This window comes from Leptodactylus fuscus, chromosome 1 (assembly GCF_031893055.1).
Source record: "Leptodactylus fuscus isolate aLepFus1 chromosome 1, aLepFus1.hap2, whole genome shotgun sequence".
In the NCBI taxonomy this organism is placed as follows: domain Eukaryota; kingdom Metazoa; phylum Chordata; class Amphibia; order Anura; family Leptodactylidae; genus Leptodactylus; species Leptodactylus fuscus.
This window is the reverse complement of record NC_134265.1, coordinates 265,137,407-265,162,595: the sequence shown is the minus strand read 5'-3', so window position 1 is coordinate 265,162,595 and position 25,189 is coordinate 265,137,407. Positions and strand designations below refer to the sequence as shown.

General features: G+C 42.5%; 1 protein-coding gene across 2 annotated transcripts in view; it reads left to right on the top strand.

Annotated features, from left to right (window-relative positions):
* Positions 1 to 25,189, top strand: part of SGMS2 (sphingomyelin synthase 2) — a 42,593-nt gene that overhangs the window by 4,576 nt on the left and 12,828 nt on the right. Inside the window, exons 2-3 of one of the 2 annotated variants that reach the window (XM_075287216.1) lie at positions 19,602 to 20,096; positions 22,124 to 22,241. In XM_075287216.1, coding sequence (XP_075143317.1) covers positions 19,642 to 20,096; positions 22,124 to 22,241 — 573 coding nt within the window. In that variant the 5' untranslated portion in view covers positions 19,602 to 19,641. Of the gene's footprint in view, positions 1 to 19,601; positions 20,097 to 22,123; positions 22,242 to 25,189 lie in introns of those variants that run through there. The other variant, XM_075287223.1, reaches the window with a different exon arrangement.

The window sequence follows — 25,189 nt, the reverse complement described above, 5'->3', positions numbered from 1 at the left end:
AAACAACAACCCAATCCGCTTAAAAAGCGGTTACTCGCGGACCCAATTACGACTATAATGGCTTCTCTTTTTCGCATTTTTCAAGCGGATTTGGGGCACAGAATCCCCAAACTGTGACTGGGCGCAGGTGTGAACCACATCTACCAACTCCAGTTCTTCGCATATGTTAATAAGCACCGCAGCACTGATTCTGGGACTGTTGGAATTTTCTCTCTATCCCCCACCATTCCTGAACAATTAATGCAGTTAGTTTTGGTCCTTGATATTCTATTTAGGATCTGTAGTATCAGGAGGGCTGTGTCGGGCAGGAGCAGACAAGGGGTGTGATTCTGAGCTTTGAGACTGTCCTCCTTTGATTAGAGCTCTGAATCACACCGCCCTGCCTGAAATTGGCCTTCTGACATTACAGAGCTTAAATAGTAGATCAGGTACCAAAACTAACAGAATTTTTTTCTCTTGCCGTAACAATTCCAGAGCAAGAAGGAGCAGTGCTGATTAAGGCTAGGTTCACATCTGCATTCAGGTTTCCATTCGGGGGTCTGCATGGCAATCCCCAAAACGGAAACCAAATCCACTTGGGGACCATCTGGTTTTTGCTCGGTTTCCACTCAAAAAGGGCAAAAAAAAAAAACTGAGGGAGAAGCGCTGCTTGCATCACTTTTTTCTCTGTATTTTTCAAGCGGAGAGGGAAATGAAATCTGTACGGAGAGCCAACGATGGTGTGAACCCAGCCTAACAAATGCTAAGAACTTGAATTGGTGGAGATGGTGAAAAGTCCTCTTTAAAGAAATAACTTTGAGTTTCCAAGACACATAAAAATAACGTACTAATATACTCGCCTCTCCATTTCTGCCCTTTTTCTCTTCTGTTCTGGAAGCAGTGTAATGATATGATATCAACCATAGTAAGGTCATGTCAAGTAGGATGCCGCAGTGACATCACTATATTAGTCAGTCTGTTAGTTTGGGTCATCAGGCTATTTCGACTATTGAGAAGACCCCTTTATATGAAAAGTGAACCCCTACCTATACAGCTTGACCTTATAATGTGGACTGTGCACAAAACCTTGTTGTATAATACACGTATAAGTAATGTCTGGGTTGGCAGAAGTAAAATGTTGTTTTCCAGGTGGTTATATATTATCTGCAGGTGCTTACATTGCTGCTCATGCCAGCGCTATTTAATAGAACGAGGCCTGATCTCTTCCCTTGTACTGCCCTGTACACCGGTATTGCTGATGTAAGCATTACTGCATTTTTGTTTGTTTTATTGTTTTTCACTATGGAAAGTCTGAATGGTGTTCTATAATGGGCTAGTGTAGCCATTACTCTCTGTGTACGTTGCTCTTGGCTGGTATTTTTAGACAGTCTATATTTGTTGTACTTTGTGTGTGAAGCCATTCTGTCAATATGTGTCTTCCTTTCATGGCTTATTTTCAGGTTTTTTTTTTTATATTAATAAGCCACATCTTACAGTACGAGATACATTGTCCAGCTGTAGCTCAGGAGCTTCAGAATTGCATGTGATTTTAAAACCTATTATAGTCTATGGGTCCGTGTGGTTTCTCTGCTAAAACTGCTTTTTAATGTTTTCGGTATTCTGTTCTCCCCAAGCGGACTTCCCAAATAGAATACCAAATGCAGATGTGAACTAGACCTGAGATATCACTACATACAGAGTTTTGTAGCGATTCAAATCTGTCTGGGGGGATTTTTTTTTTTTTTTTTTGACAGTGAATGAGTATAAGGAGAATGCAGTGGCCTTTACCCTTTATTGGGTATATACACATTTCTCTTATTTTACCCTTTACATTTCTTTAATCTGGTAGAGTTCAATCAATAGAAGCCCACTCAATGGGGAGGTTGATGGCTCAGGAACTGAGGCCTCATGGATCCTGCACCGTAGCTGAGCCTGATCTTGTTTTAAGTAGTTTGTCGGGCTCATGTGCTGTTCCTCTATTGAATAAATAAAGGGCGTTACATGAAATCTATGGGTGCCTTCATTTACTATGGAAGTTGAAGGCTGCTTAGCACTGTGTTGTTGAAATTTTTGGGGTCGAAGATGTTTGTCACTTGTCCTTCTCATGTGTGACACCTCCTTTATATACTTCCTTCTTCTTTGGAATAGAAGGGGTGTTGGACAAATTCTATTAAGGTATTTTTCAGGTATGTGTGACTAAACAGGAAAGCCATCAGAGTTATTTTGTGTATTGTTAGCATCACATACAGTATAAACTAGATTTCTATTTGTAGTCTATCAGGTTCCTGGTAAATAACATTGTATGCCCTGAGAATATCTGCAGTTTGAAATACATCGCTATGATCTACTTATTTATTATTAGTTCTGGAGTGGCCGTATTTCTAGAATATGTGTGCATACAGATAGATGTATATCTAAAAGAAGTGGTTGTATTTCAGCAACGCTGCTCCTGTAAACTCTGTTAGATGAGGTTTATTTTTTTTTTTCCTCACTGATGGTCTCCATTTGATTTTTATGGTCAGGAAATACAGCATGCAGTTATTACCTCATAATTTCTGGCATCTTTATTCTAGAGAGCTTGTGTTTTCTTAGAGATCTATAATTGTGGTTGGCGTGCAATGCGGTGGCATACACTCACTTAGAGCAGGGACTCTGTGATCACTACAATGACTAGGTATAGTGTGTTCGACCCATCAAAGATACAGCTGTGTCAGAAGGTTCTACATTGAATTACATTGGCGCTATGAGTGTTTATCAGAAGAGATGTTGGAGACGTGCGGTTTACTCTGGAGATCAAAGCTTGAATGGTCCACCACATGCTGCTTACTTGGCAAGTATTGCAGTGTTGTGGGAGTTCCCCAGTGGCAGACCCCATTGTGGCTGCAAGCAGATCCTGATGGATGTTGTTACACTGACGGCTGATGATAAGACGTAGGCTGATGTCTTGAGCACTTGATATAGAACATAAAGTAGTTTCACAATTAGGAAGGGTCCTTATAAAGGAAATAATCCATAGTTTCCGGAAAACCTCTGACTGCTAATACAATAACATGCTTTCATACTTCAGTTTGTATTACAGGAAGAATTGGGGCTGAAGCCATTCCTTTTATCCTATCCTATTAATCCTATTAATATTATAAATGTGAAAGTTTGTGAGTTTGGATGTTTGTGGGTTTCGATGTTCGGATGTTTGTTAGTCAATCACGCAAAACCCGCTCCACCGATTTGGCTGAAATTTTCCACAAACATAGTTAATACACCCCATTGCGCAATAGGCTACTTTTCGTCACAATAGCGCACATACGTTTTTCCTAGGACCCGCACAAAACCCAAACTCACATCATTATCTCTGCAATCTCACACACTTTGGACCATAGCAAGCTGAAATTTTCCACAAACATAGTTACTACACTCGATTGCGCAATAGGCTACTTTTCGTCACAATAGCACACATACGTTTTTCCCAGGACCCCCACAAAACCCAAACTCACATCACTATCTCTGCAATCTCACACACTTTGGACCATAGCAAGCCACAAAATTCATATTACCCTCTACAGCAGAGGTGAGCATGCCAAGAGTGGCACTCCTGCCATATTTCACTGGCACACCAGCAGCACAGGACCTGCAAGAGTTAAATGCAGTCCGAGTCTCTTCAGTGGGCTGCTAGAGCTGAGGCATAAGGACACTCCCCTTTGAGAGGGGTGCAGGAAACCCAGGGGGTGGAGCCTAATCGCTCAGGTCTGTGCCTGCTATAGTGGTCTGCATCCTGCAAACATTCCCCGAGGAGGACAGGAAGCTGCTAGCAAAGTGAAACTGAAAAACACACAGGTACATAGGATTACTGTTCTCATTAATGTCAGGCATTTGGGGTTATTAGTTTAACCCCTTCCCGCCGATGGCACTTTTTGACTTCCTGACCAAGCTCGATTTTTCAAAACTGACATGTGTCACTTTATGTGGCAATAACTTTGGAACGCTTTAACTTACCAAAGTGATTTTAAGATTGTTTTTTCGTAACACATTGTACTTCATGTTAGTGGTAAATTTTGGTTGATATGTTTTGTGTTTAATTATGAAAAAATTGGAAATTTGGTGGAAATTTTGAAAAATATGCATTTTATAAAGTTTGAAATGATGTGCATTACATACAGATAGTCAGACCGCCAAAATTATATCATAAATCTCATGTCCCAGATCTCTGCTTTATGTCGGCATCAAACTTTAGTCACCCTTTTAATTTTTACGGACATTATAAGATTTACAAGTGAAACAACAATATTCAAAATTTTCAAGAAATTTTCTAAAACCCATTTTTTAAAGGGCCTAATCCAGTTATGAAGGGGTTTTGAAAGACCCTTGTATTAAAGCCCCCCATAAATCACCCCATTTTCAAAACTGCACCCCTTAAATAAGCCAAAACAACATATACCTAGTAATTTAACCCTATAAGTGCTTAACAGGAATTAATACAAAATGGAGGTGAAATTTTCAAATTTGAATTTATTTTACTAATATTTTCGTTTAGCCCTAGAATTTGCACATTCACAAGGGGTTAAAGGAGAAAACGCATCCCACAATTTGTTAGGCAAGTTCTCCCGACTACCATAGTACCCCACTTGTGGGTGTAAACTAATATATGGACGCACAGCGAGACACAGGAGGGAAGGCGCGCCAAAGAGCTTTTAGAGGGCAGATCTGGCTGTGATCAGTTTCAGGCACCATGTCGCATTTACAAAGCCCTTGAGGAGTCAAAACAGTGGAAACCTCTAGAAAGTGACCCCATTTTGAAAACCGCACCCCTCAAAGAATTTATCAAGTGATGTAGTGAGCATTAGTAACCCCGAAGTGAATATGTAAGCTGTGCGGAGTAAATTGGGCACACCAAATCCCATTCTATTTTCCAACTAGCTCCTATGACACGGACGGGGAAGAGGGGCATTCTGGGGGATCAGCACTGGTGTCTTCTCGCTCTAATTATGGGGGGTTCCCTGAAAACGCTCGCACCGCTTACACATTTCCTTCTAGTCGCAGCCACTTATGTCCTAATGATTTGGCGACTTTTGGGGTTTTTGTCTTCACATTGTACAAGGTAGATTTTTATTTTTATTTTCTGGCAATGTGGCCATATGAGGGCTTGGTGTTTGCGGTATTAGATGTACTTTTCAATGCCACCATTTTGGGGCCTGTAACTTATTGACTACATTTTATTAACTCTTTCTGGGTGGGATGTAAAAGGAAACATCAATTCTGGCATTGCTTTTTAGCATTTTTTTTTTTTCCCGTGCAGCGTACAGCATAAGTAACATGTTACCTTTATTCTGCGGGTCGGTACGGTTACGGCGATACCTCATTTATATGATTTTTTAATGCGTTGCTATTTGTGCAGAATAGAATTCAATTCAGGGAAAAAAATCTATTGTTTTTGCATCGCCATCTTCTGAAAGGCATAACGTTTTTATTTTTCGCTAGACAGAGCTGGTTGAGGGCTTATTTTTTGCGGGAAGACCTCTTCTTTTTATTGGTACCATTTTGGTTTTCATCTGACCATTTGATTACTTTTTATTGAACATTTTGTAAGGGAAAGGTGGTGAATAATCATTATTTTGTGCGGTTTTCTACGTTTTTTTTTTTACGACATTCGCCGTTCGGGTTAAATAATGTTTTAATTTTATTGTTCAGGTTATTACGGACGCGGCGATACCAAATATGTAATGTTTTTTTCTATTTTTCTTTATTTTACATAATAAAACATTTTATATGGGGAAAATGGGATTTTTGGGGCTTTATTTATTTCTATTTTATTTTAAACTTATTTAAACTTTTTTATTTTTACTTTTTTGTAACTTTTTTTTTCTGTCCCCATGGGGGATTGAAGCAGTGATCGGCTGATCACTGCTTCAATAGAGATACGCTGCAATACACGTGTAACACGTGTATTGCAGAGTATAGGAAGCTGTCAGCCTGTGTAGACGCACAGGCTGACAGCTTCATTTACGGCAGGATCAGCCAGGTGCGAGGACGGGGTAAGTGAAGGGGCAGACCCGGGGTCACTGATCAGACCCCGGGCTGCCCCCTACGAACACCGGCACCCCCCGAAACCGGCGTGGGGGGTGCCGATCGGCACCATATGACATTGTAACCCCGGAGGTGCCGGTGGTCATGTTGATCACCGGCATCTCAGGGGTTAACACCCGCGATCGGACCCGGTTCCGACCGTGGGTGTTACGGGGCATTGTCAGCCGTGTATTATGGCTGACACCCGCTGTGCATGGTGCGCACACAGTTTCTGTGTGCGCACCATGCATCCGCAGTAATAGTACGGCGGTTTGCGGGAAGCCCTTCCCAGCAGCGCCGTACTATTACGGCGAATGTCGGGAAGGGGTTAATGTTAGTAACTCCATGTGCCTCACATTAATAGGAATAAACCCCATCATGTCCCTCATATTAACCCCTAAGTGCCTCATATAAAGGTTACTACTATGTGAGACATATGGAGGTAATAATAAAAGACCTCAATAATGAAGATGCTTAATTATTACCTCCAAGTCTCTCACATATCAGTAACTCTTACACAAGGGTTAATGTGAGGGACATGATGGGGTTAATTGCTATTAATGCACATGGAGTTACTACCAGGGGCGGATCCAGGGCCGGGCAAGCTTAGCGGGGCCCCGCGGCCCGGCCCTAACAAAATGGTCCCGGTCAGCCTCGGCATAGTCGGGCAAGTGCCGGGGCCCACAGAAGGTGAGTGATAGAAGGTGAGTGTAAGTGTTTGTTTTGTATTAAATATTAAGGTGGAAAATAATGAAGGGGGCCCATGAAACTGAGGGGCAAATGAAGGGGAGGGGGGGGGGGGAATGGCATGACACTGGGGAAGATGAAGGGGGTGGGGAGAGAACGGCATGAAACTGGGGACAGAGATGGAGGGGGCCCAAAGAAACTGGGGGGGCAAATGAAGGGGAGGGGGGAACAGCATGACACTGTGGCAAATGAAGGGGGGGGGGGGAGAACGACATGACACTGAGGCAGATGAAGGGGGGAGAACAGCATGACACTGGGGCAGATGAAGGGGCGAGAACGGCATGACACTGGGGCAAATGAAGGGGGAGAGAACGGCATGACACTGGGGCAGATGAAGGGGGGGAGAACGGCATGACACTGGGGCAGATGAAGGGGGGGAGAACGGCATGACACTGGGGCAGATGAAGGGGGGGAGAATGGCATGACACTGGGGCAGATGAAGGGGGGGAGAATGGCATGACACTGGGGCAGATGAAGGGGGGGAGAACGGCATGACACTGGGGCAGAGACGGGGGGGGGGGACATGAAACTGTGGGCAGATAAAGGGGGAGAATGGCATGACACTGGGGCAGATGAAGGGGGGGAGAATGGCATGACACTGGGGCAGATGAAGGGGGGGAGAACGGCATGACACTGGGGCAGAGACGGGGGGGGACATGAAACTGTGGGCAGATAAAGGGGGAGAATGGCATGAAACTGCGGACAGATAGAGGGGTGGGGACATGAAACTAGGGATAGATGAAGGGTGTATATGAAAATGAGGAGAGATGGAGGGGGGACATATAATTTACGGGTGACTGTAGGAGGATTATACTGTGTGGAATCACATGAATAATGCATGAGAATGGGTGGAGTCAACATAAAAGTGGGTGGGGCCTAATTTGCTGCGGCGCGCTGCGCGTAGGGCCCCGCCAAAGTCAATTGCCCAGGGCCCCGCAAACCCTGGATCCGCCACTGGTTACTACACTGTCATGCACAGGGCCAGACTTTATGTTGCTTGCTCAAGAGTATCCTGTGCCCAAAACTTACATGTACTGGTGGCAAATAAAAAATCATACCATATCGTATATCCAAGTATATTCACTTGAAATAACTCTGTCCCAAAGACACTAGAACAGCGCCGCACCTCCCATGAGGCGACCTAAAGCGACCGCTTCAGGCGGCGCTATGTCAAGGCCCCAGGGAGGGCGGCATTTTTGCTTACCTAAGCCAGTCCAGGTCAAGCTGTCCTGGACTGCCTTAGCACCGAGCGGTGGATTGTGGAGGCCGCTTAAGCAGCGCTGCTCCAGCGGCCTCCCCTCACGCTCAGTCAGAGAGCAGGTCCTCTCCGTGCCTGCTATCTGCCTGCGAACGCCGCTAAGCCACGCCCCTTTGCTTTGCCCCCCCCCCTTCTCTCCGCCACGCCCCCTCCGGGGGGGGGCGGCTTTCTGTCATTCGCCTCGGGCGGCGAAAGGGGTAGGTTCCCTCCTGCACTATAACAACACCGTATAGCAGCTGAAATACAAATTACATCCAACACAAAAGTCTCATGTGCTCTCAGAATTACAGCAACAACAAGATACAAAGTTACATTTCATATCCCATACCTTATACACAGTACGAAAACCTTATCCGTGCCTGTATATACCCACTTCTACAATCACCGCAGACGAAGTCGCTGGTACCAGCTAGTATTATAAATGTGAAAGTTTGTGAGTTTGGATGTTCGGATGTTTGTTCCTCAATCACGCAAAACCCGCTCGACCGATTTGGCTGAAATTTTCCACAAACATAGTTAATACACCCGATTGCGCAATAGGCTATTTTTCGTCACAATAGCGCACATACGTTTGTGCCAGGACCCCCACAAAACCCAAACTCACACCACCATCTCTGCAATCTCACACACTTTGGACCATAGCAAGCCACAAAATTCATATTGCCCTCTCCAGCCTTGCCCCTAACCCCACACAATCTCATATACATAGACTTTACCACTTTGCCCCTCACCTTAACGATACTCCAGGAGGCGCTCTATAACGCTCCGGAGCAGCCATGTTTGCCAACCCCCACTGCTCTGACAATCCGTGACACCGCCCACCCATGTCAATAACCCTAGGCCAGTGATGGCGAACCTATGGCACGCGTGCCAGAGAGGGCACGCAGAGCCCTCCATGCTGGCACACGTGCGGTCGCCCGGATCGCTCACCAACGGGGAATCCGGTACAGGATTCCCCGTTGATGAGCGATCACTGCCTTCAGTTGTATGTGCAAATGCACATACAGCTGAAAGCTGTCAGGGTAGGCCGCGGATCGTCATCAGCGCCGCCAGTGACAAGAAGGTGGATGCCGGCGGCTCTTCAGGGGTGAGTATGAGAGTGGCTCACTGTGTATATGATGTTGGGGGGAGCGCTTATAATACTTGGTGGGGTGTATGATACTGGGGGGGAGTGTATAATACTGGGGGGAGTGTATAATACTGGGGGGAGTGTATAATACGGGGGGGAGTGTATAATACTGAGGGGGCTTATAATACTGGGGGGAGTGTATAATACTGGGGGGGCTTATAATACTGGGTGGGGTGTATAATACTGGGGGGCTTATAATACTGGGGTGGCTTATAATACTGGGGGGTGTACTAAAGAGCATATAATACTGGGGGGGGGCTATTTATAAGCACACAATACTGTGTGTGGATGCCACTGTGGAGCATATAATCCTGTGGGGGGGGACACCTACTGCGGAGCATATAACACTGGGGGGCTACTGTGGTACTGTGGAGAATATAATATTGTGTGGTGGGCCCACTGCAGAGCATATAATACTGTCTGGGGTCCCCTCACTATTTATATCACACAGTATCTGTTTTATAGCAGACGTGATATTAGTACAGGATGTAAGAATATTACACGGTAACTATAAAACAGATCCTGTGCGATGTAAATAGTGAAAATTAATTGTTCAAAGTACCAAATGCCGAGACCTTTACATTTCAGTACAACGTTGTTTGTATTATTGAAAGCTCTGTAAAGCCCCACATGACTGTAATTTTTGGTCAGTAACTGTCCGCAATTGTGGATCCGCATAGTATTAAGTCTATATTGTCGTGTTGGCACTCCGCGAAAATTTTGTGGGTTTTGGATTGCAGTTTGGGCACTCGGTCTCTAAAAGGTTCGCCATCACTGCCCTAGGCGGTCTAATAAATGCAAAAAAAAAAAAAAAAAAAAAAAAGTAAAACAAATATAAAAACAAATAAAAAAGATTAAAAATTCAAATCACCCCCTTTCCCTAGAACACATATAAAAGTAGTTAAAATCTGTGAAACACATACATGTTAGGTATCCCCGCGTCCGAAATCGCCCGCTCTACAAAGCTATACAAATATTTTTCCTGTTCGGTAAACGCCGTAGCGGGAAAAATGGTCAAAAGTACCAAACTGCCGTTTTTTTCCCTGTTTTGATTCGGATAAAAATTTGAATAAAAAGTGATCAAAGCAATAACATTTCCCAAAAATGGTAGAACTACAAAGTACACCCGGTCCCGCAAAAAAAGACGCCCTATGCATCCCCGTACACAGACGTATTAAAAAGTTACGGCTGTCGGAATATGACGACTTTTCAAAAAAAAAAAAAAATTAACATAGTTTTGGATTTTTTTAAGGGGTCAAAATGTAAATAAAACTATATAAATTTGGTATCCCCGGAATCGTAACGAAACACAGAATACAGGGGACATGTCATTTTGGCTGCACAGTGAACGCCGTAAAACCAAAGCCCGTAAGAAATCGCAGAAATGCATTTTTTCTTCAAATCCACCCCATTCTGAATTTTTTCCCTGCTTCCCAGTACATTATATAGAATAAATAATAGTGGTATCATGAAGAAAAATTTGTCCCAGAAAAATTAAGACCTCATATGGCTCTGGGAGCGGAGAAATAAAAAAGTTATGGGGTTTAGAAGGAGGGGAGTCAAAAACGAAAATCAAAAAATGCCATTGGCGGTAAAGGGTTAACTTCAAATACCTCTGTCCCAAAGTCACTATGTAAAGTTTATACCAACACCGTATATATAGCAGCTCTAATACAAATTAACTTCAACACAAAAGTCTCACGTATTCTCTGAATTAGAGCAAAAACAAGATACAAAGTTACATTTCATATCCCTTACCTTATACACACTACGAAAACCTTACCCACGCCTGTATATACCCACTTCTACAATCACCGCAGACAAAGTCGCGGGTACCAGCTAGTTTGTGTAATAATTGCAAAAATGTAAGTCAAGAGAGTTTGTGTATTTACATGTTGTGGGCACTCTCTGTTCCCCAACAAAATGAACATTACATTGTTTGTGGTGATCCTTGTTCTGCCCATGGCTAAATTAGCTTTTCGTAAAAAATACATGCACAGAGAAGTACTGTATACTTCTGAGCATTACACATTAGATGTTTACCACCTGAACTTGCTGATTTCAATGGGGCTTTGCCAACTGCAGTTCTCTTGGCTTAGCTGCTTTCTGTGAGTTCACTACATGTGCATCGCTCAGGCCAGAGTGCGTGTGTAGGGGCAGTTCAGGTGCTATCTTAAAGGGGCTCTATTATTGGGAAAAGTCATTTTTAACTAAGCACATACATACATACATAGCCTTTAGAAAGGCTTTCCACACGTACCTTTTGTATGTTAATCACCTCAGTAGTTTTTGAATGAACCCGTTTTTATTCATATGCTAATTTGGCTCCAGCCTGCACTCTGGAAGTCTCAGCGGGCACCCTCTGCTATTCTCTGCTATGTGTGTGAGAGCAGGGAGATGAGTCAGCAGCAGCCTGTGCTGTACACACAGCAAGAGGGTGCTCGCTGAGACTTCCGGAGTGCACGCTGGAGCCTCATTAGCATATGAATAAGATTGGGCTCATTCAAAAACTACTGAGGTGATTATCATACAAAAGCTAGGTGTGGAATAGCCTTTCTAAAGCCTATGCAAGTATGTGCTTAGATAAAAATGACTTATCCCAATGATAGAGCCTCTTTGAAGTATGCTGAATGCTCTCTTGGCTAACAGCTATTTTCATCATCCAGTTGTGTAACTAGGAATGGCGGGGCCCCATGGCGAACCTTTGACATGCCCCCCCCCCCCCCCGACCCTGCAGACCTCGACCAACTGACCCCTAACGCTGCCCAAACCCCCCCCTTTGCATTTCTGCGCAAACTGTAATAAACCCCATATTGGACCCTGTACACGGTACATAGTATTATGTCCCCATACTGGCCCCAGTACACAGTATTATGTCCCCATACTGGCCCCACTACACAGTATTATGTCCCCATACTGGCCCCGGTACACAGTATTATGTCCCATTGTGGACACATATGAACAATTATTATATTCTGGGGTCTTTTCAGACCAGGAGACCCAGAGGGATACAAACATAAAAACTACTGTTACCTATCTCCCGGCTCCGCTGCATTCTCCGTCGCTGTTGGCCATTTTCCCGGACGTCATGTGACCGGGGCCCTGCGTCACGGATCATATGACTTCACGCAAGTAGGCCGAAGCCTGCCCGGAGCCTCGAGAGGTAAGTAACCCAGTTTTTTATGTTATCTTACCTCTCCCGGGCCTCCGATCGTTATACTTGGGGGTCCAAAAAGACCTCCAAGTATAATAGTGCTTGTGGGGCCCGCGGTGTCACTTACCGATCCCGGCCCCTGCCAGGATCGGTAAGTATATAGGGCCCCTTACCGGCTGGCGTAACTCCATCCGGTAACGGCCTACAAAAAAAAAACAGCGGTTGCAGCTGTCGCCGGGCCCCTAATGTCCCGGGCCCTGTGGCAGCTGCTTCCCCGGTAGTTACGCCCCTGCCATCATCCACGCCACTACCTATGCCTTTTTCCCATTCACATGCATACCTGAATATGCTGGCAGTGTATGTGTTCTCAGTGGGGAGAGAGAAATAAGCAGCTGCCAGACACCTCTAGTGGAGGCCTACCTTCTGTGAGAACAAAGTACTGAGCGTTTATATAGCCAGCATGTCCAATTACTCTTTCCTCCAACATCCGCCATTTAGGGGTAGAGGTATTTGGCCACCTTTTAAGATGTAGTAAAAGGTTGTGCATAAAGTATATAACTGGTTAAGTGCTAGTCGGTAAACCCACCAGGGAAGAGTGTCCCCATAGCAGGCGACAATACGCTCTGTAAGCCTTTTTTGCAAAGCATTTATGGCACTGTTCACATCTGCATCATCCCTTCCATTTATTTGTGAAGCCATGATGCGTCGCCAGAAATGTTGTGATGGATGATGGAACCCATGGACACATTTGGCTTACTATGCAGTTATTTTTTCTGCAAAATCTGACAGAATTTGTGGCAGGTAATGCCTCTGAAGCCTCCAGTATGAATGTGAACAGACTGTAAGTGGAGTTACCCTTCTCATTATGGAATTCTTTTTCCTATGACATTCCACGTATTGGCAATAGGCAGACCTGTGGCATTGCTCTTACAAGGTGTCAGTCTTTCCAACAACATTGAAGGCAGGTTGAATTTTTTCCCCTGTAACATGCAGGATTACGGATGATTCAGAACAAGTATTACTAATAGGAAATACCAGTAGTATATTACTTTTAGCCAGTGATTCATTGAAGCCACACTGAAGGCTTTCATCTGCTTTAGCCGTTTCCCTCGCTGTTTGATCATTCCCCGAAGTCATGAGTATCTGCATTGTGCCACACCTTACTTTACATATGTCATTGCTAATATACGCTGTAAAATAATATAACCTGTGTTGTCTCATGTGTTATATGTCAGAATGAGCAATAAGTCACAGATTGAACAGAACGAATAACAAGGTGTGGTTGTTCAGTTTCCCCGTTCTTTGGTAAAAAGAACACCTGCAGGCCTTTATCTGCTTTACGTCATGTTTTAAGAATGTGTGTGTCTAAGAAAGCTCGCCATTACAGGGATGATCATCCAGCTTTCTCAGGTTCCTGAGTGGGCAATCTGTATACAGAAGCAGAGGGTATCTACGGTATGTAAGCATATTAGCCATGGTTTGTTGTGGAGGAGAACATGCTGCATTACAATAGAGGATGTTAATTTGTATACTGCAATCTTTGTGAAATTGCTGACACTGCCAATACAATGGCTGGTAATGAATAGCTTTATTTATATGCAGGGAAGACATTGGTGACATCTAATGGTATCAAAACTGATGAAAATAAAGAAAGACTGGTAAGTATCTGAGAAAGGTCAACTTGTGACTCCTGACTCTGAAGGAACATGCTAAATGTTTACTTTGTGTGACCATTTCTGGCAGTGACACGTATTCAGTTAATATGAATGTGGTTTAACATATCTGAAGCTATGACCGATGACAAATATGTAGCTAAGGAAGTATTATTGTTCTTGGCAGACAAATACCTAACTGCCCATCCACCTACATAATAGAGAAAATACAAAAGACTTTCGTGTGCTGAATTTGTGCAGTGAAATTTTTCTTTTTTTTATTTATTATTCTTTACACATTGTAAGTCTACATTCACATTCATCATACATTTTAATGGATCTCTCCTAGACTTCACACCCAAAAACACACGTGATTACCAAAAGTGGTATCAAATTATTAAACTTTATTACAAAATATCAAACAATCATATCGTATTATATGGTACTTAAAATATACAGTGTGAAGGTCACAAAACTGCGACCAACACTCCTAGAACCACACCCCCTAAATGCCTATGGGAGATTCTACATAGGCTAATGTTATATAAGTGACATGCAATAATAACTAGATCACATATGAAGTAAATGTCTTAATGATTAAATAAATCAGCATGCACAAATAGTAACCGAATACTAGGGAAAACTAGCACCAGAATTATACCTGACTTCATGATGTTAGATAGATGAAAGTGCAGCACCGATGCAGAAAAATCCAAAGAGAAAGGGAGTATAAGGAACACTCCCCCGCCGCGCGTTCTGCCGCGCACTGGCTTCATCAGGAGACCTTTCATCTATCTAACATCATGAAATTAATGGGGGGAGTTCATAAATCGCTCTACGCAACTTCTGGTTTACAATTGGCACAAGGCCTTTCTTGCATCACACGTGTGCCTCTGCATTTGCACAATGTGGCAGATTGATTATAACTAGAGATGATCGAGTAGGTATTCGAACAAATACTACGGTATTCGAAATACTCATACTCGTCCGAATACTGTCGCTATTCGCAGTAAAGATTTGATTCAGAACCAGCGTTGATTTGCCAAATGCTATTTCTGGTTCTGCAGCAGGCTCGTCTTTGCTAGTCTGGAGAGCTGGCAGGTTGCAGTTACGCGGGAGCTGACTTTTTCTCATAGGAATGCATTGACCAGCGTTGATTGGCCGAATGTTATACAGTGTACAGCATTTGGCCAATCAACGCTGGTTCTGCCGGAGGCTGGTCTGTGAGGAAGTGGGAGTCTAAGATTGGACCACAATGGAGACTGCTATAGTCCGATCTTAGATTCCGCCTCCTCACAGACAAGCCTTCGGCAGAACCAGCATTGCTTGGCTGAATGCTGTACACTGTATAGCATTCAGCCAATTAATGCTGGCTCTGCAGGAAGAGTTAGGGCCGGTTCACATTAGCGCTTGCCTTCCGTTCGGAAGGAGTCCGCAGGAGGACCCCTCCCTGAACGGAATATCAGCACAACTGCAAGCACTGTGCAGTTAAAGCGCATGGACCCCATAGACTATAACAGGTCCGTGCGCTTTAACTGCACAGCGCTCCTCCTAAACACTCTCCTCCTGCTACTCGTGGACTTGGTGACTCTCCTTTAGTCGAATAGTGGTTTCCCCTGAAACAAGCATTTTTTCCCATAGACTATAAAGGGATTCGATATTCGATCGAGTAGTCGAATATTGAGGCTCTACTCGAAACGAATATCGAATCTCGAATATTTCACTACTCGCTCATCTCTCAAGCTTGCTGTTATGAGTTATAAGGGAAAACTACCCCAGACTGTCATATGATACATCAATATTAATAAATCTGTCCAAGTGTGTTTTAAAAATGGTTGGCACATTACAGGGTCTGATATAGATGTATATCATAGACATGTATGCGCTGCTCAACCAAGCATCTTCTCAAAGGCGCGAGGGAATAAGCTGTCTCCAGAAGTATCTTCTCCTATATCTGTCTTTATGACTAAGGAAGAATGCCTTCAAGAGTTGCATAACCAAAGCCTTCACATTTGAGAGCATTTAAAGTTACAGGACCGGATAGATCAGTAACATGAAGATAATTCCAGGCCATCTTATAAATATAGATAACCATTATAATAATACATAATACAGTAAAAGCCTGTGTATCATAGACGTGAATATATTGGGAACTGACCCAGTAATAGTATGTCAAGCTGAAATGGAAATTTATGTTATCAGTTTTTTTTTTTTTGTTTTTTTTTTTTGGGGGGGGGGGTGTTTACAACAAAAGTGACCACATTTAAAAACAATACATACTTTACAATAGTAATGGCCAGGTATCATTTTATTTCTATATTTCCAAGATGGACAAAGGGGAGTGCCAAGTTCTAAGAAGGGATGCTATAGAATTATATATTTGCACAAGCAATGGATAGGGGTCCCAGTGCAGGAACTTCGCCAAACGCTTTGTATCCCTGTATTTCCTAGCATAGGAGATACCACTGGGGCATTCCTGCTCCTTCTTGGTCTCAATAACCGTTTCGCCCCTTCACTCTCTCAAAAGGATGTAAATAAGGCTGTGTTAAAATGTTGAGTCCCAGTTGTACGTAAGTGAGCATCTATTATACCAGTACTGTGATTTGTTCCTATGTGATAAGACAACCGTTGGTCATAGGATGCCAGCATTACTCCTGTGAGACTGACCCAGGCTAGGCGCAGACATGAGGGAGTAGCGCTTAGCTCTAGATTTGGTTGTTATAGTCACCATGAAAATATACCTAATTAAATAAAGGCTTATCTAACACATTATGGAAAAACAGGTCTGATGTGTTGTTTTTAACAGGAATGTACTTGGTGCAGGTGATAGTGGAGATTGGGTGAGGCTACATAAGGGAATATATGTATGAAGAAACCAACTAGGATGAATATTCATATTACTAGTCTGGTATTGTTGCTTCTCTTCGATGTTATCTAAGTAGACCATGTCAGTGTTGTCAAACTTTATAAGGTAAGGCAGCATATAGTGTTGTGTATATAAAAATATATTGTTCTAACAAGTGAGAGTGAGTGCTCATACACATTCAACAATGGTCAGCTGAGCCCACTGATTTCAACAGGACGAGTTATCTAATGTATATGGTACTGCCTCATGATAGAAGATGTCTGCAAATAGAAAGATCAAACATGTTGGATTTCACCATGCCTGATCCTTGTCCTGACACAGAATGAGCGGTCAGAAGTGTCTGACAGCAACGTAATCCCGTCTAGCCATTGAGTACACATGCACATTTGGTCTAGCATACACATATACAGAGAAGGGGGGGTCAGCAGCAATGTGGCTATCTTTACACAAGGTAGAAATGTCAATTTATATATCATTTTGCTCTTCACATGTCAATAAAGATACACAAGACAAAACCCCGATGACAAAGCGCATAATTTTAGTAACCAGCATAATTCTTCATAGTCCCCTGGAGAGAGGTCATAACTGCTATGGGCCGCAGAAGAGTAGAGAACATCTTTTTGTGTAAGCTTCTGGTCGGACTGAGATGAACTCTTGTTGAACACGTAGAAGATGTAGGGATGTGAAGGAGAATAGATGATTTTATTTCTGAACATCGCAATAGGATAATGCTCCATTAGTATCATTTACTATTTGCTTTCATACTCTGGTGGGAAAACAGGAAGCCAGACAAACCATTTGGCCTTATCTGCTGTGAATCAGGGAATTGCAGTTGTTGTTGCCTTGTTCCCTTTTTCATTGATTCACATTTAAGAATATACTGATGTGATGGGTTGTATTCTTTCCAAACCATATATAAAACCCCATAGAAAGTTGTGATTCAGTAATCTGATAAACATATAGGAAAGCATTCAGTGGCTACCAGCAGAGATCATGAAAATGAATATAATCATTAATCTCTATTGCTGAAAACCTATTAATGTGATGGTTGCATACCTCTTTACTAAGAGAATCCTGGCGTGCCGAGAGTCAATCTGTGGCTCATGTGATGTCATATAATTGTAGCATGACATGTCCTATAACCCTAATCTTTACCAATACAGAACATCTAGTAGAATATTTACAAACCTGACTAAGGATTGTCTGTCCTGCTATAGTGATTTATAACCAGCTCAGGGATAATGGGCTGGAAAACTTCATATTTTGTCTGTAAATGGGTCGTCTATCAACAATCTAATCCCAACTCATGAGATATTGTCAGAAATGACCAGCGTCCACACGCACCTGTCAGACTAACATGGCAGTATCTGAGAGGGTACGTTTTGTACTGTTCATATGTATGTCACCACTGTCATTCTTGGATCTAAATGAAAAATGCATCTATACCATTGTGCATTGGGGATTGTCAAGGGATCAGGCAGACTTTGAAATTGCTTTTTTGCTTTCACAAATATCTTTGTTGAGATAAATGACATTGTCTGGAACATCCCAATGTTCAAATAGTCTAGTAATAGCAAATTAATAATAATAATAAATTTTTATTTATATAGCGCCAACATATTCCGCAGCGCTGTACAATTTGTAGGGTTCAAGTACAGACACAAAGATACATTACAAAGAAAGTCGTTTCACACAATGGGACTGAGGGCCCTGCTCGCAAGAGCTTACAATCTATGAAGTAGAGGGGGTGACACAAGAGGTAGCAGGGGCGGCATTGCTTATGCAGAGGTCAGACACTTTTGTAATATTTTGTAAAATTCAATCATAACCAACAAAAATTGCTTGAAACTTGGAAAGTGGACCTTAAAGAAAAAATACTAAAAGTGGCCTACATGTTGTAGGTCTGGCTAACACAAGTAGGTGGTGTCAGCAAACCAGTAGCTGAAGCCACGGTGGTGGTAGATGGGGCTATCAAAAAATACTACGGTAGGCAAATCGCTTACAGTGGGCAAGACCAACCCAAAAGTACTGCCAACTTTCTGCCATGGTACCCATAGTAGAAAGCAACCTAATTGTATTGTGTAGAACAATGGTATTCACAGTGTAAGGGAGAAGTTAGTAGGACATCATGAAAAGTAGCTTTGCATGCTGGATTTCTCCTGGTAGAACCAATGCCCAATATTCCCTGTCTGAAATGCTGAGATGGAAGCTGATGTGGATTTATGTTCTCAGGCATTGAATTATGACATAACTAAAGTAGGCACACATTGCTCATCCTTTAGTAATAGTTAACCGAGTTAATAATGAGTTGCCACCACAGAAAGTATTATTAATGTCTTTACTACACTCTATAAAGCTGCATTAGCGGTTTGTGGAAAACATTGAATGCAGATTATTGCTCCATTCCTTTCTATAAGTATAGAACTTGAGCCTCCAGTAGTGTCTTTCACAATTCTGTAGAGCCAGTCCAATTTACTATGACAACATTGCATGTGCAAAAATTCCATAATAATAAAAGATCATATATGCCTTATATTAATTTCCGAAAATAGCCATGCAAGCAGTGAATGGAGAAACCCACAAACGCAGTTACCTCTGCTTTCACAGTACCCATGAGATAAGGTTTGGGACTTGCACCAACCAGAATTTGAATATGATTTAAGTGTCTGAGATAGGAATACCCCTTTATGGAAAATGTAGAAAATCACTGGCCATCAGATTTCAATTATCACTAAAATTGTTTCCTTTTCTTGTTCTAGGTAATTTTATATCAAATTTGTTGTCAATAAACTTGCCCAAATGGATACTATTGAGACTGCAGTCGTGGAAGTACATAAAGAAGCTCCTCGCAGTGAGACGCTGAATGGCTTCCCAAGATCTGTGTCCTCAAACAGCGAAGATGACAAAAATGTTAAGACTAAACCCAAAGGTTTACCCAATGGTCTACGGAAAGGTGCTAAGAAGTATCCGGACTATATTCAGATCAGTTTGCCAGAAGACTCTAAAAATAAGTATCCTCTAGAATGGTGGAAAACTGGCATTGCCTTTGTCTATGCTCTTTTCAATATGGTCCTCACCACAGTTATGATCACAGTTGTTCATGAAAGAGTTCCCCCTAAAGAAGTAAGCCCACCCTTACCGGACAAGTTCTTTGACTATATTGATCGAATAAAGTGGGCATTTTCTGTTTCAGAGATAAATGGAATGATTTTGGTTGGAATATGGTTTATCCAGTGGCTTTTCCTTAGATATAAGTAAGTACTGTGATTATATATATATATATATATATATATATATATATATATATATATATATATATTTATTTATTTTATAAAGACCTTTTTGACACCCCAAAATGAGTACGTATAAGAAATGTTGAAACTAGAGATGGAATATTGAGGCTGTTATATTCCCATTTGGTATGGTATCAAACAGAACAGGATCACAAAGCCAGTATTATTGGGGGCAGCCCCAAACTAGACTGGTGGTTCATAACCAGAGCAGTGCTGAACATCATCACTTGTTTTATACCAGTGGTGCAAACAGTTACTTTAGACATGGCAGAGAATCTAGAATACAGATTTTCATGTATAATCCAAATGCTCATACGGGTTTTTTTCAACCACATAAGAATGGGGTTTTTGTAAAACTTCATCCTCTTGCCACTTACTGTCTTTTGAGCTGCACGACTCCCGACATGGAAACAGCCACACTGTACTGGAACAGCTTATCTGGTCAGATCTAAAACTGATGCCGTATCCTAAGAAACTTTTATTAATAGTAGAAAGTTAGATGACCCCTTTAATGAATGGGCCTGTTGTCAATTTTGAGAGAACCAGGAAGAAACAGAACTGAAGATAGTATATCAAGTATACACAAAAGGATGGCTTGCAGTTGAAGAGGACCTTTCATGTCTTCGGGGCAAATGCAGTGTAATACACCACCAGAAAGCCAACAGTGCGCTGAATTCAGTGCACTATCGGCTTCCCATTCTGTGCCCTTGCTGAAGAGCTATTGGTGTCTTTACCGTAGCTCTTCAGTGTCAACAGGGTATTTCTGACAGTCTGTCAGGAACGCCCTTCCTCACAGCTGCGTCTATTGTGCTGTACTGTGAGAGGCGGCATTGCTTACCAGTACCACCCATCCATGATGCTGAGCAGTGAGGAACAGTCCCCCTCCCCCCCAGGCCTCATCTATGGACGAGAACTATCAAGAGTAGGGGAGTCGATTCTCACTGCTCCGCGTCATCGCCGGGCGGTAAGCAACGCTCACTCTCACAGTACAGCACAATAGATGCTGCTGTGAGGAGGGACGTTCCTGAAAGACTGTCAGAAACGCTCTTCTGACAGTGAAGAGCTACGGTCACGGCACCGATAGCTCTTCACTAGGGGCACAGAACGGGAAAGCCGAATTCAGCCCTGAGCACATGAAAGGTCTTCTTTAACCACCATATGTTTACTAATATGCGGAAGAATTAAAATAGGCTTTTTATCTGAAGTAGTAGTATAGAGAACGATCTATCATGTTTAATACATAAAGCTTCTTTAGAAAGGAGATAAGATCATTCTATCATAATGACCATTAGTCATAGACTTAAGGGGGTTTTCCAGTAAAAAAAAAATAAAATAAATAAATATATATATATATATCAGCACTCTGACACAGCACAGGGTCCAGGAGAGGTATTAGTGTAGGGTCCTACCTTAATGAGGTCGCCTTGTCGGGGCAGGTGGGCTTCCTACTGTTTGATCAAATATGTACAACGAAGAACCTCAAATTTATTTATATATTTACGTTGTAGTATTTTTATAGTTTTTTTTTTGTCTTTGTCCCTTATATCCTTTGTGCTGTGTCAGAGTGCTGCTATGTTTTTTAAGTTTTTATGTATTTTGCCACGGTAGCTTGCACCTGTTCACATTGGGAGGTGCTGTCTGAATTTTCTTCTATCTATGTATCTATCTATATAATTTTTTTTTTTTTTCTTTTTTAAGAAAGGTGTGTTAGTGCTAGTAATGGGTTAGTAAGTACACCCATATACCTTTAGCAGTATTGGAGTAATTTCTGGGTGTCTCTAGTTGCTGCTGGCATCCTATGCATTTGTTTATGTGCTGTTAGCTTCCTGGTGTGCAGTTTCCTGTGTAGCTTCTACAATAGTTCCATCTCACTCAGCCCCTCCCTCTCTTTTATACTCCCCCTCCCTGTCTCCCTAGCCTAGCTATCCTGCCCATTACTAAATTTGCATTCCAGAGCTCATAAGACTTTCTTTGTCTTTTATTTATAGATCAATTGTGGGCCGAAGGTACTTTTTTATTGTTGGGACATTGTACTTATACAGATGTATTACAATGTATGTTACAACCCTCCCTGTGCCCGGAATGCATTTCCAGTGTGCGCCAAAGGTAAGGACTTTCATAATTTAAGCCTGTTTATGTATTTTTTGCTATCTCCGTGCACATGGCAGTATTATGACCCTGTATAATCTTTGTGTTGTATAAAGTCGTAATATGGAACCAATAGACTTCTATAGGGTCTACAATAATAATAATAATAAATTTTATTTATATAGCGCCAACATATTCCGCAGCACTGTACAATTTGTAGGGTTCAGATATAGACAGATACAAAACAAAGAACATCATTTCACACAATGGGACTGAGGGCCCTGCTCACAAGAGCTTACAATCTATGAGGTAGAGAGGATGACACAAGAGGTAGGAGGGGCGGCATTGCTTATACAGTGTTCAGACAATTTTGTAATAGAGGTTGCAGCCATTACACAAACAAAGCTTTATGGGCCGTCACTAGTAGTGTCCTTTAACATGTGGATAGAGCATGGACAAATATGTTAGGCTAAAAAGGCATCAAGAAGGGTTTGCATTAGGAATTGTGATAGGCCTGTCTGAAAAAATGCGTCTTTAGTTTGCGTTTGAAACTGTAGAAATTGTGAGTTAATCTGATTGTCCGGGGTAGAGCATTCCAGAGAAGTGGTGCAGCTCGGGAGAAGTCTTGTATACGAGCGTGGGAGGTTCTGATAATAGAGGATGTAAGTGTTAGGTCATTGAGTGAGCGGAGAACACTGGTTTGGCGGTAGACAGAGATGAGGGAGGAAATGTAGGGAGGTGCAGCATTATGGAGAGCCTTGTGGATGAGGGTGATAACTTTATATTTTATTCTATATTGAATGGGCAGCCAATGTAGCGACTGGCACAGACCGGAGGCATCGCTGTAGCGTCTAGCCTGGTAGATGAGCCTGGCCGCTGCATTCAGAATAGATTGTAGAGGGGAGAGTTTAGTGAGGGGAAGACCGATTAGTAAGGAGTTACAGTAGTCAAGGCGAGAATGAATCAGAGAGACAATAAGTGTCTTTAGTGTATCTCTGGTAAGGAAAGGACGTATTCTGGAGATATTTTTGAGGTGGAGGTGACATGAACGTGCGAGTGATTCAATATGAGGGGTGAAAGAAAGGTCTGCGTCAAACATGACCCCGAGGCAGCGGGCCTGCTGCCTAGGAGTTATAGTAAGGCCTGAGACTGCAATGGATATATCAGGGACAGATCTGTTAGATGGTGGAAACAGTAGTAGTTCAGTCTTAGAGAGATTTAGTTTCAGATAGAGCGAGGACATGATATTAGAGACAGCAGAGAGACAGTCACTGGTGTTCTGTATGAGTGCAGGGGTGATGTCACGGGAAGATGTGTATAATTGGGTGTTGTCAGCATAAAGATGGTACCTGAAGCCAAATCTGGCGATGGTTTGTCCAATGGGGGCTGTATAGAGAGAAAAGAGCAGGGGGCCTAGGACCGAGCGTACCTCAGTACGCTTCAGATTTTACTTTCGTTTGTCATATGATGATGGTATTGCCCTGCACTATAGCTGTGTGTATGGGAACATGTGCCTGTGATTTTGTGGTTTGGTCCTGAGCAGACTGTGAACATGGATACATTATGTGCATAAGGCCTGAAGATAAAATTTGGATCTTGCATACTCTTTCACCTCACTTCACTATCTGTAAAACTAGCCCGGCAAGCTGACATACTAGAGCTTTCTCTTTGCTTTAGTGTTTAAGTGCTGATTCATTTGTCAACATGAATTATTCTTGGAAAAATAAAGCTTCTCTGGGAGAGGAGAATGAGGTGTAAATATTAATGGGCTAATTCTCTTTCTCAGAAATACAAATTTTCTTCTTTCCATTACATTTTCTTTATTGAGTTTGCAGTAATTGAACTTATTCAGGTGAAAATACTCTCTTGCTAAGTCCCCGTCGGCTTAGTTGGTGTGCTTCACTAACCCGGCCTGTGTCCATCTATCTCTGAGCTGTGGTTGCCAGAATCTGGTATACAGTCAAGTCATCCAATGTATAAATAACACCGTATACACTGAAATAGCTGAAAATGCCTTTTGGCAATTTTGTTCCATAGTTTCACGAGTCAAAAACTGTAGATCAGTGCCATTTATACTCATTGGTGGGCCCAGTGCAAAAGTTTCATAATTGGGCTCTCCATTACCATTGATCTCCCTGGGTTTCACTTGACTCGACCACTGTTTTGCTCAGGCCTGTTGTTTCATTCAGAAGGGCGATGTTGGTAGATAACAATGCAACCTGAAGAAGGATTACTTGGCTTGGAATGAGCAGGGTGTGACACGCATTTACTTACCTTTGTAAAACACATCACTGTACAAAGGATCAATAGACGAGGGTTACAAATTTTTTTTGGCACGGAGGAACACATTGACTTTACTTGTTAGGTGAGAGTCTATTAAAAATAGTCATACACAATATCTAGGGCAGCGATCTCTTCTTTTTTTTTTTTTTTTTCTCCTAATTGATTCCCAGTTACTAGTAAGCTCTTATTATCCAACACCATAGCAGCTCTGTACATTGAGCATTTTTGTCTGTTTATTATCATTCATCTGGTTTAGAACAAAAAGAAAGATTCCATTTTCAGTACCCATGTCTATAAGCTAGGGAGGAGAGTGGCTACAGATGCATCTCTTAGCCTGGAGGACCAGAATGCCTGTGCACTATATAGAAAGGATATTTATTTAAAGAGGACCTTTCACCTCCTGGGGCACATGTAGTGTAATACACCGCTAGAAAGCCAACAGTGCTCTGAATTCAGCACACTATCGGCTTTCCTGTTCTGTGCCCCCGGTGAAGAACTATCGGTGCCGTTAGCTCTTAACTGTCAGAAGGGCGTTTCTGACAGTATCATCTATAGTGCTGTACTGTGAGAGGGGGCGTTCCTTACCACCCAGCGATGACACAGAGCGGCAAGGAATGCCCTTAAGGGACTCTTCTATGGACAAGTACTATCAGGAGTAGGAGGGGCGTTCCTCACCGCTCAGC